Source organism: Hippocampus zosterae, chromosome 14 (assembly GCF_025434085.1).
Source record: "Hippocampus zosterae strain Florida chromosome 14, ASM2543408v3, whole genome shotgun sequence".
Taxonomy (NCBI): Eukaryota; Metazoa; Chordata; class Actinopteri; order Syngnathiformes; family Syngnathidae; genus Hippocampus; species Hippocampus zosterae.
The window spans coordinates 16,988,592-17,005,985 of NC_067464.1; the positions used below are offsets into that span (position 1 = coordinate 16,988,592).

General features: G+C 42.8%; 1 protein-coding gene across 2 annotated transcripts in view; it reads right to left on the minus strand.

Annotated features, from left to right (window-relative positions):
- Positions 1-15,898, minus strand: part of gphna (gephyrin a) — a 35,261-nt gene extending 19,363 nt beyond the window's left edge. The window contains exons 1-8 of one of the 2 annotated variants that reach the window (XM_052085717.1): positions 15,281-15,898; positions 10,236-10,314; positions 10,110-10,167; positions 8,974-9,066; positions 8,676-8,770; positions 8,501-8,567; positions 6,327-6,629; positions 3,766-3,867 (exon numbers count right to left, since the gene is read on the minus strand). In XM_052085717.1, the coding sequence (XP_051941677.1) occupies positions 3,766-3,867; positions 6,327-6,629; positions 8,501-8,567; positions 8,676-8,770; positions 8,974-9,066; positions 10,110-10,167; positions 10,236-10,314; positions 15,281-15,344 (861 nt within the window). In that variant the 5' untranslated portion in view covers positions 15,345-15,898. The remainder of the gene's footprint in view (positions 1-3,765; positions 3,868-6,326; positions 6,630-8,500; positions 8,568-8,675; positions 8,771-8,973; positions 9,067-10,109; positions 10,168-10,235; positions 10,315-15,280) is intronic. The other variant, XM_052085718.1, reaches the window with a different exon arrangement.
- Between the last annotated feature and the right edge of the window lie 1,496 nt (positions 15,899-17,394).

Below are 17,394 nucleotides of genomic sequence, written 5' to 3' on the forward strand. Positions count from 1 at the left end.
GGGTCCCTTGTGTTAACCAATCAGCTCTTTCAACCCTTTGTGTCTTGTCCATGTGTTTCTCCTTGTCTCGTCGCTTTGCTTGTATTTAGTTCCCCGAGTTCTGTCAGTCTTTGTAGAATCATTGTGTGTTCCTGTCATGTTTTGTTTCATATTTTTTTTTGTTTGTTACCTTGGTCTCATCAAAGACGGCGACGAGTCTGCGTACCGCCAACAAGTGGAGCAGCTGGAGCTGTGGTGCGGCCGACACAACCTCGGGCTGAACACGCTCAAGACTGTAGAGATGATCGTGGACTTCAGGAAACATTCTTCTCCTCAGTTGCCCCTCACACTATCCAACTGCCCTGTGTCAACCGTCGAGACCTTCAAGTTCCTGGGAATCACAGTCTCCCAGGACATGAAGTGGGAAGTCAACACCATCTCCATCCTGAAAAGGGCCCGGCAGCGGATGTACTTCCTGAGGCTGCTGAGGAAGCATGGCCTGCCACAGGAGGTGCTACGACAGTTCTACAAGGCAGTCATCGAATCAATCCTGTGTTCTTCCATCACGGTTTGGTTTGGGGCCGCCACAAAAAAGGACAAAATCCGACTTCAACGGACAGTTAGGACGGCAGAAAAAATCGTTGGCACCGCCCTACCCACTCTTGAGGACTTGCACACTGCAAGACTCAAGACAAGGGCACGGAAAATCCTCCTGGATCCCCCGCACCCTGCGCACCACCTTTTTCAGCCACTCCCCTCAGGCAGACGCTACAGATCCATGCGCACCAAATCCAGTAGACACTTAAACAGCTTCTTCCCTCTAGCCCAGTGGTCCTCAACTAGAAATGCTGGAGGTCCACTTTTTTTTTTTTATTAAGACCAAGGTCCGGTCCCATGCATGGCGGTCATAAGGAGCAGGGCTATATGCCCATTTAGTATGAGCATATATAAAATAACAATTATTCACTGCCAGTACACAGCAAATAATGTATTTTGTTGAGGCACCAAAGAAATCAATCCCAATTTGCATTTTGTATTGCATCACAAAGCTGGCCAGACAAATCAGCAGCAAGGACTTCAGTTCGTCTGGTCGATGTGGAATCTGACAGTGGAATTTGCTTTATTTTGGCTGTCATTTGCTCCTTTTCTTTGCCTTCAAACATTGTGCCCATAACTTCAGTCATGCATTCTTTTATAATTTCTGCATCAAAGAATGGTTTCTTGTGCTTACCCAAAACCCAGGCCACTTGCAGTGAGCACTCTGTTGCTTTTTGTTGGTGTGTCATACATGTCACAATCTTCCTGCTTGAGTCTTGATATGACCTTTTCAGTTTCTTTATTTCGTTTGTTCTTAGCTCTGAATTAGGAGGGAAATCCCGTTCAAAAGAGCTGTGCTCAGTCACATAGTGGCGTTTAATATTTTGACTCTTGACCAGAGCTACCGTCTTTAGGCATATTAGACACAGTGGCTTGGTGCTCGACAGAGGTAGAATGAAAGCATAGTTGTCAGTCCATTCTTCCTTGAAACGCCGATTTTCACTGTCCACCTTTCTCTTTGAAGCAATTTTAGAGGACGCCATTGTGACGTTTATTTACCTGTTCTGCTGTTAAACAGCTCTAAAAGACCCCCTGGTAGATGGGAGCAAAACTGCACACAATCGAAACCTTCGTCTTAATTGTGTGTGCGGCTCTCCTGGACTGAAGCTGTGAGCACACGGTGGCGTTGCGCATGCGTCTGTTTCCGGCCACAATGATTAAACAATGAGAACTATTTTGAATGCGTGTTTATTGGGATAGACGCGTGCTGACGCTTATGTATGGGCACACCTTAAATTCAGAGGAGCCAATCAGCGCCTCGTATATGCTGACGCTTATGTATGGACACACCTTCAGTTCAGAGGAGCCAATCAGCGCATCGTTATCGCTGACATGCCCTGCTCAACCAGGGTCTCCAGTCAGTCAAACATTATACACACAAAGTCGCGCTGCCGCGGTCCTCTGCCTTACATCTGCACGCAAAGAATACAACGGATAATTTTAACAAGCGATCGCGGTAATGCGCAGATTATAGTCCACAAATATAAAATGTATAACTTAAAAATCACTTTATAAATTATTATTTTATACAATTTTCCGAGGGCCCGGACAGAGGAGGCCCGGACAGAGGAGGTCGGCGGTCCGGACTGAGGAGGTCGGCGGTCCGGTCGTGGATCGCGGTCCGCCAGTTGAGGAAGAGGGCTCTAGCCATTAACTCCTTAAACAGTCACTGACATAGTCACTCTTCTTGCACCACAAAATGGTACTACAAAACTACTGGTTACTCTAAAATGGTTCAATGATTTTGTTGTTTACAATGATACTAGTGCAGCGTGTTATACCGGAGACAAATTCCTTGTGTGTTCTACATACTTGGCCAATAAAGATGATTCTGATTCTGATTCTGATGTTGTTTCCAGGTCTTTGTTTGAGTTAGTTTTTCCAGTGTACTCCTGCAATCATTTTTTTGTTCATATCTTTTGTTCAGTCCACCCTCCTCATCCTGCCACGCTGCTTTTTGGGCCTTCTACCATCATGCAATACTTGACTCAAAGTGGTGTATAAAGACAAAATCGCAAAAGTGATATCAATGTCAACACTTCTCAAAATGTACACATTGAGCAGATTAAAAATAAGAACCTGTAATTCCAATCCAAGTCTTGAGATGTCCTTCCTGGTTGGTCATGATTGTATATAAAACATGCAAAAACCGGTGGTCTCTACAGCAAGTTGAGATGTCTTAAGCAATAGCTCACTTGAATAATTTCATCAGACTGACAAAAGCACCTCCAGAGTCCCAGAAGAGATTATACAACTAAATGCCTGGGATGGTCACCATCTACTCACATGTGAATAGACTTTGACATCCAGTATTCAGTAGTGAACCCTGAGGAAACTCACCTAGCTTTCTGAGGAATGGGAAATTATCAAATACATCCTCTCTTGTAAATATATGTATTTTGCTTTTATACTATATCATAATTTCTATTCATTTCATCATTCCCTTGTGCTGGCAGCCGTAAAATTGCCCAACTACCGGAACAGTTTGTCCTTGTGGGCCTCATGTGATGTAGTAATTCACCTTCACCCAGGCCAATTCATACAATGGAAACATTGTCAGACTTTTACACAACATGAACCCAGACCAAATGATTATCTCCGGATAGGGTTGTTTCTCCCAAAAGGACTTATGAATAATTGTCACCACGGTGTCCTGATTTTCAAAAAAGTACAAAAAAAATGTCCATGGGGAAAGAGGTGAGGTAGGTGGTACAATTACATAACACACAAAACATGTGCAGTTCACCCACTCAACAAGAGAACGTCAGATACTTGTGTGGCAAATGCTAATTAACTGCCACTCACGACTGGAACGATTGTCCAAATGTTTATCTGTAGAAAGGAGCGGAAACATTCAGAATGTATCGAGCTTTGGGTTTTGCTACATTGACCAACAGGGCAGTTACTAAAAAAGCATGAACACTTTTTGGGAATGTGTACTTGAAGCTTCTTCTTTAAATAGTTTTTCAAAGCAATTTTTCAGTCCCCTAAATGCCTGTAAATGTGTATGTATCCTTCTGGCCACTGGTTGGTTTGACTTAAAATTCTAATAACTGTTGCTTTAAGGGTCGTGGAGCTTTCTCCAAACGTCAACCACGTACGCCAGTTGAAATATGAATTGGCAGGTTCTGACAGACAGACATGATGACCTGATCAATGAAAAAAAAAGGGAGTGTGAGGGTGCCTCACCTGCTGGTCATGGCTGCAGGAGCAGGTGAAATGAGTGGGAGGGGCAGGCGTGTTGCCAGGCAGATAGGGACCCCCCTTAGCCATGACCACAGCATGGCTTGTCTGATGGACACCAAAATGCATGCACGGGTCACATACAGACACATGTTGGCAGAAGTGAACAGATGAATGACATGATGTGGGCATACTGACAAAACGTTCATTTTACGCTCATGAATCAGGTGGATGAAATATTCATCCATACCAGGTACATTGGACACCTTGGAACGGCTTGTAATTTATAGGAAAAAGAAACTGTGACACAGGTGGAGAAATAAATGGAAGTCAAAGAAAAACAGGGTGAGACGAAGGAGGACACGACAAATAAGCATTGGCTGTTGTCCTACACTACACTCCAAATTTATGTTTGTTTGTTTGTTGGGGGGGTTGTTTTTTGCAATTCATCTGGTGCTTTTTGTAAGTGTGTGATCTTTTATCAGCCATCATAGGCCAAAGAAGAAAAGCATCATGAAACTACGATTGGGCAAAAACTTGGATCATGTTCAAAATAGTGATAAATGTGTGTAATTTGGCTGGTGTCCATAGCAACAAAGTATAAAAGCCATATCTTGGTTCAGTAAAATGGAGTGCAATGTTGCCTGGAATATGCGGCCGTGTGCAGTCGTGCACCGCTCCAACCCTCTCAGGGCACAGCAAAATGTATACAGCACCCCCCCAAAAAAAAAAACGTCAAACCTGAGTTGCATTGGATTTTCACATTAGCCTCATACAAAAGCTATTGAAAGGTTGATTTGGTGTGTGAGGTTGACCAAGCAGGAAGAAAAATGTACAACTTTTTTTTTTAAGACAAAAATGGTGACAGTGCAGGAGCAGACTAAAAACCGCAGTGTCTTGCAATCATTGTCACGCAGACCTTGCTCGAAGATGCCCACTTCCAGTTTCATTTTGCCTCGTCTCAGGTCTATATGGGTCTTCTTTACAGTGATTAAAGTTGATTTACCACCTTACTAATATAACATTTCCCTGCAGAGGTATTGGTCTCTTTTATTTGTATGTCTACCTTGGAGTTGGGAGTTGTTTACTCCCATGGTGAAAAGTGCAGTCTCTGCAGGTTGAAAACAAACAAAAAATGGTTGCAATCAATGTTTCCTCTAACTTAATGGATGCTGAGAGGGTGAGAGCAGTGCGCAATTGCTCACACGCGCAGCTTAGAGGGAATAGCGGTTGCAATGTGTTGGACAGCCCATCAATTGGACACGTGGTGTTGTCCAGCTTTCATGCTGTCCACTCGTCGAGTCACCGATCCCCTCAGTGGAAAGAACCCAGATGCTTGAATGAGAATATCTGTGCACAACTGAAGAATATTGTCGCAATGCACAGTATGTATGAAGTGTGGATGGCCAATCCGTGGTGAGATTCACTAACTTATTGCAGCTCCGCGCTGCCTCGTGTCATCAATGCACGGGCCACGAGTAAGCACGCTTTTGCTGGCTCAGTACAGGGCCAGAGCTGGTCATTTGGATGCCCAAGGCAAAACTAATAAGCGTATTTTTCACACTAGAAGGCGGACCTAAAAGCATTCAATTATCTCAAAAGCCGACAGGGTGCTTTATAATCCGATGTGCCTTATACATGGATCAATATTCTGATTTATTGGACGTGGTATTTTAAATGTAAAGCGCTTTGTTACAGCCGAAGCCGGTTGTGAAAGCCCTATATACAAAGAGCTGTATTGCATTGAATTCCCTTGAGCGTAGCTCTATCTGGTGGATGCATAACACAACCTAAGACGCAGCCACTATTGTGGCTTCTAGTCTGTGCGCCTTATAATGCGGTCCGGTACAGTTTTAAAATAGACCATTCATTGAAGGTGCCCTTATACTCCGAAGTGCCTTTTAGTCTGGAAAATACGGTTGTCATTTTTTTTTAATGCTCAGCCACATGGAAAATTAGAGGGAACATTGGATACAGGAAAGATAGGCAGGGTCTTTGCTTGAAACTATAGCCTATATAATCAGTTTTTATTTTTTGTACATGGGGTCCTCAGATTTTGTGACATTTCAAGGTTACAACGCGCGTAAGATGTCATTAAGCAGAACAAGGCAAACTTGTTGCCTGCCTTATTTACAGTTTTTCATTTGACTGGTTTATATTCAAGCAGTGTTTGTCATAAAAATATGTACCGTACTATAATTATGACTTTCCTATTGGTCGGTAATAGGTTGGTTCCACAGAAACCTAACTTTGCTGTAAATCAAGGACCGACTGGATGCTCAAAATTCACATTTTCAACCAATTATAGTGTTTTAAAGAAAACGTGTCATACCTTGTGCAACATATACAAAACTATTAACACAAAAGACCCGCTGTGGCCAAAGCAACAAATCAAATGGATGCCCAAGAATTTTGTAGAGTACTGTAATCCTGCACACTACACAACTGCATTTGGCTCAATAGCCTTGTTATCTGTGCTGTCATGACCAAAATGACCTTCGAGGTTTCTAAAAGTTTCACTGATCAAGTCTGCAGCAGCAATATTGGATGCCCTGTTAGTCTGTTACCTTTGCAGCAATAGCAGCTGCGGTGATGTGGGAGGAGCCATGCTGGTGATGATGATGATGGTGGTGGTGTGCATGTCGACCTCTCCGCCTGTCTTCCTCCTCATCATCCTCCTCCTCCTCGCACTGAGTGCCGCGCTCCATAGTGTGCGAGTGGGCATGCGCGTTGGTGTGTGCGTTGGACAGCAGAGAAGAAGGAGAAGGCAGCTGCTCGAGTGCGGCGTGTACGGATTTAACCCTGACCATGGCCTCGCGCAGCAGGTCGATGGCATGGGGCAGAGCAGGAAGGATGAATTGAAAACACTCCTGGAAAAAAAAAAACTGAATTCATAAAAATTAAAGGATTTCCCAGTCATAAAAACAGCTAATGCGTGCAGTTTTATTCCAATCCGGCTAACAAAGGTTCGAATGTGCATGGGTGTTGATTAGCTAAACTTGCTAAATTTTTTAGCTTAATTTTTTAAGTTTTTCAAACAATTGGAGAAAAAAAAGTAATGTTTAGGCAACAGTGCAACTTGTCATATCCGCCGCAGCTGTTCTGAGCTATTGATACGATCTATTTCAGATCGACTGATAACTGATGAACATAGTTGTACTCTTGATGCAACTCATTAAGTCAAGACATCAAAAGACAAAAATGAGCAACTCCTCCGGCTGACATTTTTTAAAGCATGAAAATTTCTGTGAGTCTGTACAGTCTTGACCTATAAGTCTGAGCCCAGAGCTTCAGTACTTAACCTATTTTGACGTGCTTTGAGCGCATGACAGTTGGGGTGAACGGGACTTAAACTCTGGCAACAAACAGGCATCCGTGTGATGACACTGCCCTTCCATTGCATTCACCTCTCTCATTCTTGAGAAAATAGCAAACAGAACCACCCACAATTCATGTGTGCAGCAACGAACATAAAGATAAATTATACTGACAGAAGTGTTCAAGCTTTTGATGAATTACTTAAATCAAAAGCTCACCCACGACTTTAGCGAGGATAAGTTGGATAGAAAATTGCTGGATGAATGGAATTGGGTGAAGAGCCTTAATCTGCCCTTGCATTGACTCCTACCGTGTATCCCGTTCCATTTCACAGGTGAGCAGGATCATAATTAATTTGTGTATTTTTTTGCGCCATTTATTTGAAATAATGTCCTGCTTTTGAATAAAGGGATGGAAATTAAAACATGCTTTTTAAAATCCAATTTATTGATTAATCATCACAACAATTGACAGATTAATCGATTATTTTATGTTTCCCTGAAACATACCTTCTGGAATTATGGCCAAAAAGTTCTAACTTGATTTCATCGGAGCTTAATGCATTTTCCCACATGTAATTTGTATTTGAATGATGTTTTTGAAATGACAGACCACATGTGTCAAACTCAAGGCCAGGGGGCCATATCTGGCCCGCCACGTCGTTTTATGTGGCCCGCGAAAGCAAATCATCCTTGCTAAAATCTGTCCCGAAATGTCGAAATGTCATGTGCAATAACGTTGAGATTTTTGTTTACCCTGTTCACACTCACCTGAACAATAATTGAACAAACTAGTTATCGATCACTTTGTTGTGTGCAAGTAATTATACGATTTGATGAAATATACGATATGAAACATTGATTCGGTTTCACTGTCGTAACGGCCCTCCGAGGGAAGACGTAACTCCAAAGTGGCCCGCAACAAAAGTGAGTTTGACACCGCTGCTGTAGACAATGTGGAGGAACTCATAAATAGTTTGAAACAGCAAAGGAAGCGAACATCTTCCAACTATTGTTGCAAAATTTAAAATAAATAAATAAATAAGGAAAAGCCTACTAGAACAGTTTTATTTGAGATTATTCAGAGGCACTGGTGCCAGATGTGCATTAACTCCCATTGAACATGAATTTAAATGTGATTGGTTAATTATGAACATAGCCACATCACATTTAAAATATGTATGCAGTGTAACCAAATGATTTAATCAAAATTTCCTTTCCCTTTTAAAAAAAAATGTTTTAACCCATTGAGTTTTACAGCTAAGAATCACAATGGTGGGGGAAAGTCAAACCCTGGCACTTGAGCGGGGGTGGGGGGGGTCGGGGGTATAGACTTGTCATATCCACTGTAAAGTGAATATACCCTTTTCAGGATCAGTTTAACATAGCAGAAAATCAGAGTGAACAGAGTCATGGTACATTACCTGAGAGCCCTTCTTGCTCCCTGGCAGGTTGATGATCAGAGTTTTACCACGGATACCACACACTGGCCTGGAATTAAAACAGTAAATGAGCACATGTGAACCAAGCTAGAGTCAACCTGATTTTGGTGAAAGGAGAAGTAACATGGAATGAGAGGAAACCAAATTGAATCCTCACCTGGACAGCATACCAAGTGGTGTAACGTTTAGGGAGCCCATAAGCATTGCCAGAGCCATGCCTGGAGCCTCTCTCTCGATTACTTCTCTGGTGGCCTACAAGTTGAAACAGCGGTTGATAGTTGGCAATCAATTAAAGTAAAGTATTAAAGTATATATTAAGACTTTGGGACTTAAAGCAATGGACTGAGTTAGTCATGGAATTTCAAAAGCAATCAATCAAGTCCCTATAAATTGAGACATTAAATCAAAACATACTTCTGGATATTAGTGATGAAACAATACGTTCATGCGAGTACCTCTGGCGTAACATCGCGTGGTGCAAATCCAGTTCCTCCTGTGGTGAGAATAAGATTAAGCTCCTGGTCATCACACCATTCCAAAAGAGTTTCCTGTACAAAACATATTCTCAGAATTAACAATTGCAACTTAGACCTGAAATTTGATGGGCAGAAATGTGAATTTGTATGCCAGCTTTTCAAACATGGGTCTTAATCTCAGGTCCTTGAGGGTCGCTTTCCGAAATGTTTGAGACCCTGGCTTCAAACTCTTTGAAAATGAAGACGAACATATTTTACAGACCATTACAAGCACTGGACTATTCAGTCCAATATCAATTAAGAAGTCTATTTTAAAACGTTTTCATACATAAAGCAAATGGGGTTATGAGGTCGATTTGATAGATTTAACACTACTTTGTTTGTTTCAGCGCGGACGCAAAATATCATGTGACACCGCATGTCTCAATTGCTGTTGTTTTCCGTGAAATTACACGGGGGTTCCTGTGTGAGGAAAAGTTGAGAGGATCCTCTGACAGACAAAAAGAAAAAGGATTGAACACAGCAAGTCAATCTGGTGACCAGTGGTGGTGGTATTACTTTGGCTACTGCTTAATGCTATTTTCGCGGGCAGCTCAATGGCGAGAAAACAACTCAATGCATTCACCATGACCCAACCTTTGTTACTCGGTCCCCGGCAGCTACTGGAAGCTTGCTACGTTGTTTCCCAGTGCTCCCACATTACAACATTGGGAATGCGCCGCCAGAAACATTGAGCTTGCCTTCGGTCTCTGTGACCCCAGGATTAGGCGAGTAGGACCACATTTCCCGTGATTATTTGACACAGAAGCAGGAAGTAGTTCTCTTTGCGCTACGACGAAAACATGGATGATTGATTGCGATTTGATGTGGATGAGAATGAGAACACTAACGTAAAAGGAAGGAATTTGAATTATAGACAACGATCTGAAAAGCCATCCATACATAAGGCGCACCGGATTACAAGGTGTACTCTCGCTCTTTTGAGAAAAATAAAAGGGTTTTAATTGTGTCTTATGGTCTGAAAAATACAGTAAATAGCTGAACATTGTACATGCAGCAAAATGTTCATCATGTCAGTGTTACGACTTCATGTGCATCAAAGCCGAATTCCATACCTTGATTTCATCAATCTCATCAGGAACAATTTTATAGGCTGCAATGACCCCACCTAACCTGCAGGTTGTGACAGAGGAAATTAGAGGAATCTCGAAAAGTCTGTGCAAGTGTGTCGGCAGACTTACAGTGACGGATCATGAACCAGGTCCTTCAAGTTGACCCCACTCCTGTCCTCAGCCAAGTTCTTGAAACAACTGTCACTGACTGAGAAGAAGGTAAGATTTTCATATATTATATAATATATAACACATATTCATATGAATGAGAAGAAAATTCGGATGGAAAAAAAAAATCCTGAAGAGCGTGTTAAGGACCCAAACTAAAAGTAAAATTGATTATATTAAGTGAGTAATTTAGCGTACTTTTTACATCGAACAATGAAAACATTCTGGTTAAACCAAGCAAACATCAAGTGTAGTTCATAAATTGTTATCTTTAATTATTAATAACAAAAAAAAACAACAACAACAACATTCATCGCTACATTGCCCTGTGTGGAAAAAGCGATTGGCCCCGAAACCAATAATTGGGTGGGCCATTCTCAGCAACAACAACTGACATCAAGCCCTTTCTGCAACGAGCAATGAGTTTTTCATATATCTGTGCATATATTTTGGCCCATTCTTCCGAGCAGAATTGTTCTAATCCAGCAACACTGGACCATTGTCCTGCTACAGAGGCCAGGCACACATCAGCTTGCGGCCACGGTCTGATGGATCTAATCATGCGAAGACCTACTTGAAATATGGATTTACAAAAACAGATTATTCCCACAGAAGAACGAAACCCACACTGCACAATACGTGGCAAGCGGCTCTCCAATGAGTCAATGGAGCCTTCCAGACTGATGTGTCATACTTGGTGGTTAAAGGCATTGCTAAGGCTAAAGAGTAAGACATCACTGTCCAAATCCAAGTTTTTAACTTCCTTGGCCCTGTGAAAATGCTGTACAAATAAAGATGTATTGTATTGTATTTCCTCTGGGTGAAGAGTAGCAAGGATTGGCTGATGTTTTCTGATCTACTTCAGGAGAGTAAAACCAGCTTTGGCACACAACTCACTGACCTTCTTATGATGGGACAGGCATTCTTTGTGAATGGCATTTGGCACAAGACAGTCATACACATAAAAATGCAGCAGCAGAGTGTTCCGATTGTCCTCGGCACACGCGAAGGGAAAAAGAAGGCACAGATTGGAGATGATGTGGTACCAAACATGGCCTCGATATATGCGACCAGTTGGGTTGTTAAAAATCTGAGTTGTTTTGACTGTTGCATCCGTAATTCATAGTAGACGTTACAATCCGTGCACCAAACAAGACATTGCGGTACATAAAATATACACTGTAGCCTGTGTCTGCTAATGCTAGCTTTTAGACAAGGCTGGTTCTATGCCAGAAATGAAATCAAGCATCAACCAGAATGGGCAGCCTGGTGGTCCAGTGGTTAGCGCGTCGACCTCACAGTGCAGAGGGGTTCAATTCCAGCTCCAGCCTCCCTGTGTGGAGTTTGCATGTTCTCCCTCTACCTGTGTGGGTTTTTTTTTCCGGGAACTGCAGTTTCCTCCCACATTCCAAAAACACACATGGCAGTCTGATTGAACACTCTAAATTGTCCCTAGGTGTGAGTGTGAGCGCGGATGATTGTTCGTCTCTTTGTGCCCTGCGATTGGCTGGCAACGGGTTCAGGGTGTCCCTCGCCTACTGCTCGAAGACGGCTGGGATAGGCTCCAGCACCCCCCGCGGTTCTTGTGAGGATAAGCGGATCGGAAAATGGATGGATCAGCCAGATTGTGCTTCGTTTTTAGATGCTAGTTTATCAACGCCGTGCTGCCATAAAAAGGAGGTTTGCATCTTCTTGAGTATTTTGGGTGAAAATGTGACTAATCTTTCTGACTATGTTTCTAACACGGGTTAGCCATGACACTGTATTACCCACAACGCTTCATTTTTACACGGATGACCCGGATTACCACTAGTGCGGATGTGCATTGCAGCCCAGGCTTTCAGCCGGCGGGAAAAGCGGGAGACAAGCCACGTTCCACACAAAACAGTCCAATAAAGGATATCTTAAATAAATATATACATAAACGACTCATTTACTATTAAATTGTCAATGGTTTTGTTCATCGTCATTGTGAGTAGTCGACTAATTTTGCCCTTTCAACTGTCTCACCCAAAGATGATCCAATCTTGCTAGTAAAATTAGGTTTCCTGTCATGTCGGGTTTCAAACACTGATTTTCCATTTGGAAATGTACTTTGAGCAAACCAATCACAACCCAACATAGGATGGTCTTGATGTCATCAGGGCCCACCGTCCACTTCACCAACAACCTCGCAGGTCTCCCATGTATGATGTTGGTGCCAATGAGCAGGTCCACATCTTTCTCAACCTCCGGTATCCGTACATGCTTCAGATATGTCCAGTGTTCAAGGTCCATTGCCTGTGGAATCTTCTCGTGGTGAACAGGCATCTTCCTTCGTGTGAAAATCGCAAGTAAGTTTCAAAGGTTGTTGCGTTCCATGCCAGCCACTGCAAATCAGACATAAAGCAACTTTCTCATGATCCATCGTTCTGAGAAGGATCCCCATCTTTTTTCCGGTCAGATGAAGTCCATTCATGAGTCGTTTGTGGCCAAACAAGGCAGTGCTCCCTGGAACTACACACAAGTTACCAAAGTTTTGTGCCCCCTTTTGGACTTCACGTGGCTGGGTTGTAGTGACAATGGACATTGATGTATATCGGTCCAGGTCAAGCCACTGGACTGTATTGACATCACAGCCCCTTCAGAAACACCACTGGCGTGGGTTGAATTTATTTGCTTTGTTTGGGAGTGAAAATGCAACAATGTAGGGTACCTTAGTTTGCATACTCTGGAGGACGAATGCGTTTTGCAATTTCTACTTCTGTGCCCAATGCACGAAAAAATGAAAGTACATCCTTTTTTTCCTGAACAAAAAGACACATTTTCATCTTCTGTCTTTTTATCCAACATAAGTCAAACATGCTAAGAATGTCTAGCTCCACAAAATACGCACACCTTTACATTGCTGTTCTCCTTTTTGTTTACAGGTTCCACTTTCGTTTCAAACCTTTCTTGTTGCGCCAAAAAGTTTGACCACATCACATTGACAAAAAAATGCAATGCTGTTAAGACTTTAGGATCCCACGGGAACCCTGCTGATCTTTGTCCAGGATGACTGAGTGGTAACTGCATGCTTACAGCATCCACATTTAACTGCATATTCGTTTCATTAGATTTAGCAGAAACACGAAAGCCTTCTGAAACCATGAGCACATTCACTCTCACCATAAACGCTGCCAGTTCCATGTCAAAGCCCAATGGCTCAATTTTTCTCCTGAGTTATTCCTCTTGCTTGAATTGCACGTTTAGGAAATAACGGTGAAGCTTTCCCGGCTGGTTGGTCTGTTGCTGTTAGCACTCTAAAATGACTCCACCAGCCTCTCTCCGATGCGCCTGCTGACGTCATCACGAGAGGGCTCTCGAGTTGAGCACAAGAGGACACGCCACGGAGTTCCATCCTCACTCACTCGCAGCAAATGCACAATTAATGCGTTTGACGGCATGCTGCGCATTGCTAAGTGTTGTGTGAAAAGGCTGTAACGGTGTGTTGAACAGTTAAGTATTTGCTGACTTCCATGTTATTGTTTTATATTTATGGTCATCGAGTGTTTTTATACATTTTTTAATGACATGGACTTCACTTTTAGCATGCTCTGCCTTGCATACAAACTTGGGTCACGTTGTCGCCACAGGAGTGGAAATCTGCCGCATATTGAGGACACACTGTACTTGACTTTAGAGATTCCAAAATATTTTACAGGTCTCACAACAAGTTAGATTCTTTGGTCAATAACGAGCAAGGGCTGGGAACTGGATGGAGAAAATTAAAAAGAACCATTGAGAAGAGGATCCCCTTTCCAGTAATATTTGTTGAATTGGTTGAAGTGGTGCGGTCGAAAGTATTTTGAAAGCTCCCCAAATCTCTGTTTGCACACCCAAGAAGAAGCAGCATTAAATTGTTCCATTTTAAGTCCAGGTCATGAATGTTATGATGTGTTCATTAACTGCACTGACGTGTCAAGAGGGTGTGAGCTTCAACACCACGGTCAGCAGTGTTTTGCATACAAAACGCTACCTCGTCAAAACCACGACAACAGCCTTCCAAGTCAGCTACTGGCTTGCATCCTCTGAGCATTTTGAGCACGTCTCCTTCTGCCTTTGAGAGATGGCAGTAGGCCTACTGGTGACTGCCACACGACTCGATGGACGCTATAGTCCCCATCCTCCTCACGATTCAAAGGAAAACATCGGCGAAGCGAATTAGAGAAGCTGCTAAACTACCTGCTGAAGAGAATTCATTTTGCCCTGTTGACGGCTCTCGTCTGCTGATTAAATGTGCAAGCGCACGATTTATGATTGACAAATGAATATTCTCTTAAAGGAAGATTACACAAGCAGGCAGAAGAGACGAAGCGTCTGTCAAAGTGACATCGTAGTCACGAAAACGAAATGCACGCGTAGAAATAGGCAACAAATCTGCCAAAATACATGAATAATGCAGCTCATGGGCTCGGTGGGGTTGCACAGTCGTTACGCTGCTACAAATTATGCCACTTGCCAGCATCAAGGTAGCAACGTCAATAGAGCTTCACAGGAAATTAAACACTTATCTTCAAAATAAAAGTAGATATTTATATTGAGGCTCATTGAAACACTTCCTAGTGGTGCGGGGATAACACCTAATTTTGAAAGTATTTCCCAAACGTCTACGTTCATTCTGTCACTCGGAGCTGATTAGAATATCTCGCTATAGCGTGAATGTATCTAAAATCATGGTGTTGGATGTGCCATATAGTATTTCCATGTCACGTCGACTAAATGCAGGACACACATTCATACAGAAATGCACGCCCGTCGTTCAGAGCGTATTCAACATCTGACAGACCTGTTAAACAGCTAGCTGCTAATGTAGACCATTGACAGCAAACGGAACCGGCTAGCATGCTGCCTAACCACGGCTAGCTCCTCTGCAGTGGAAAGAGCTAATTTTGTGACACTGTCGAGCAGCGGCAAGCGACGCGTAGACGACACATGCCCATTCAATTTGGGGGCATTAAATGACGTTTCCTCAAACGCTTTCTTACCTGTTAGAATTCCCACTCGGGTCTGATGGTCGTGATTGGTGAGCACCATCCCGTCCGTCGCCATGTTTACAACCTCTGTCTGCACTGTGACAGCACATAAGAGAAACAGTGCTGGGGAGCGTGAGCTGCCGTTGCACCTCTGGAGGACGACTGCCTGCGCGTGCTGGCGCGTGTACGCTCGCGCCTATACACTCCTGTTTGAAATCGACCTTGGTGCTATTTTAGGTTAAAAAATAAGTATTAAGTATCATTTGTAAAACCACAGATTGTGTAGTTTACCAACTGAATGTCTGCTATAAATAAAAGCACAATTTTCCCTACATAAAACACACGCTTCACACAGGAACACGTTTTTATATCTTAGTTGCAAGCATTATGTACAAGAATAAACCCCAATTTAAATTCCAGAGCTAAATGTTTGGTCCCAACAACTACTAGTTACCAACAAGCGCTTAATCATGCAAGATGCTGTGCAACAGAATTTCAGAATAAATACTGGATGCGCATTTCCTTATTATCAAGCACATAGGTGTAATTGAAATATAAATCTCCATTGTGCTGTATAAGTAGTGCCAATAACGCCAATATGTTTTCATGGAGACATCTAATAACCCAACTTGAAGAGGATACCCGAGACCAGGTCTCAAAACAGACAGCAAGATGGGGGCGTAACCTGTTTTGGGGAGTGACGATTTGAGCGGGTACCGTTCGTTCATTTTGATGTCCAATGAGGGTGCGCAATGTGTGCACCGAAAAATGACGCAATCGACAGCCATCTTGCGTTGCCATTCGATAAGTGTGCCAAACTTGAATACATTGATTTCTCCGATGTTTTCTTTATGTTTTAATGGCAAATTTGTGGCTTACAGTTGGACCAATAAGTCTAGGAGAAACACTTCATACAGGTTTCATCAGTAAGAATGTGATTATAAATGTTCTCTTATAAAGTACAGTATATCTTTGCTGTGCTTCTTATCATTTGCATCATGGTTTCAGATCCATCACTAATGAAATGAAAGCAAAGTCCATCTGGAAAAAAAAATATCTGCGGATGTAAACCTAACTTCTGTAAGTCACTATTCATGATACTGAGATAATATATCCCGAATGATCGAGGCAAACAGCGAAGTTCGTTCTTTGAGAGGTTCTTATACATCAATCCGTGTAGTGCAGTCAGTCAAATCTCGTGAAATGGGAGGTACCCACCTCAGATGTCAAGGTCATGTGATCCACAAGGTCAATTTCAAGGTCAAATTACAGTTGAAAAGTCAAGATACTAAAATTAATCTTCTAAATCAGGGGTTTTTGGACCATAAATCCACTTTTCGATCAACCAACCTCCCGCAGTCGACCCGTTACCACGCACGCGCTCACGCACGCATGTACACATGAGAAATAGCCTGACGCTGAGGCATGCGACACACTTAGGCAGCCTGTTAACGATCGTAGGTCATGTGTACCGTTTGAAAATGCTTATCTTGCCCCTCCAGATTCCCATTCTTTGCCCGTCCCCTCAGTGAATTGTACAAAACAAACTCTGAATGAGAATAATAACGATAAAATACATTGCGCAACAACTCTGATCACAAGCCTACCCTCTCTGCTTCCCTTCATCTCAGCCATTATCCATTCCTCTCTGTCGACTGGAATTGTTCCTGTGCTCTTCAAAACTGCAGCTGTCACACAAATCCTGAAAAAAACTGGTTCAGATCCCAATGACTTCAATAACCTACGCCCCATTTCCCATCTTCCCTTCATCTCGAAAATTCTGGAGAAAACTGTCGCCTCTCAGATCCACTCCCACCTCACCGACAATAGTCTTTATGAACAATTCCAGTCCGGCTTCCGTCCCCGTCACAGTACTGAAACAGCCCTCATAAAAATCACAAACGATCTTCTCATGGCAGCAGACTCTGGCCTTATCTCCATCCTCATCCTCCTTGACCTGAGTGCAGCCTTCGACACAATCTCTCACCCCATCCTCCTCAATCGACTCTCTACCATAGGCATCACCAACACCCCTCTACATTGGTTCCACTCATATCTCACTGGCCGCTCTCAGTTCATTCAAGTTGATTCTTTTACTTCACAATCCCTCCCCGTTTCTTCTGGTG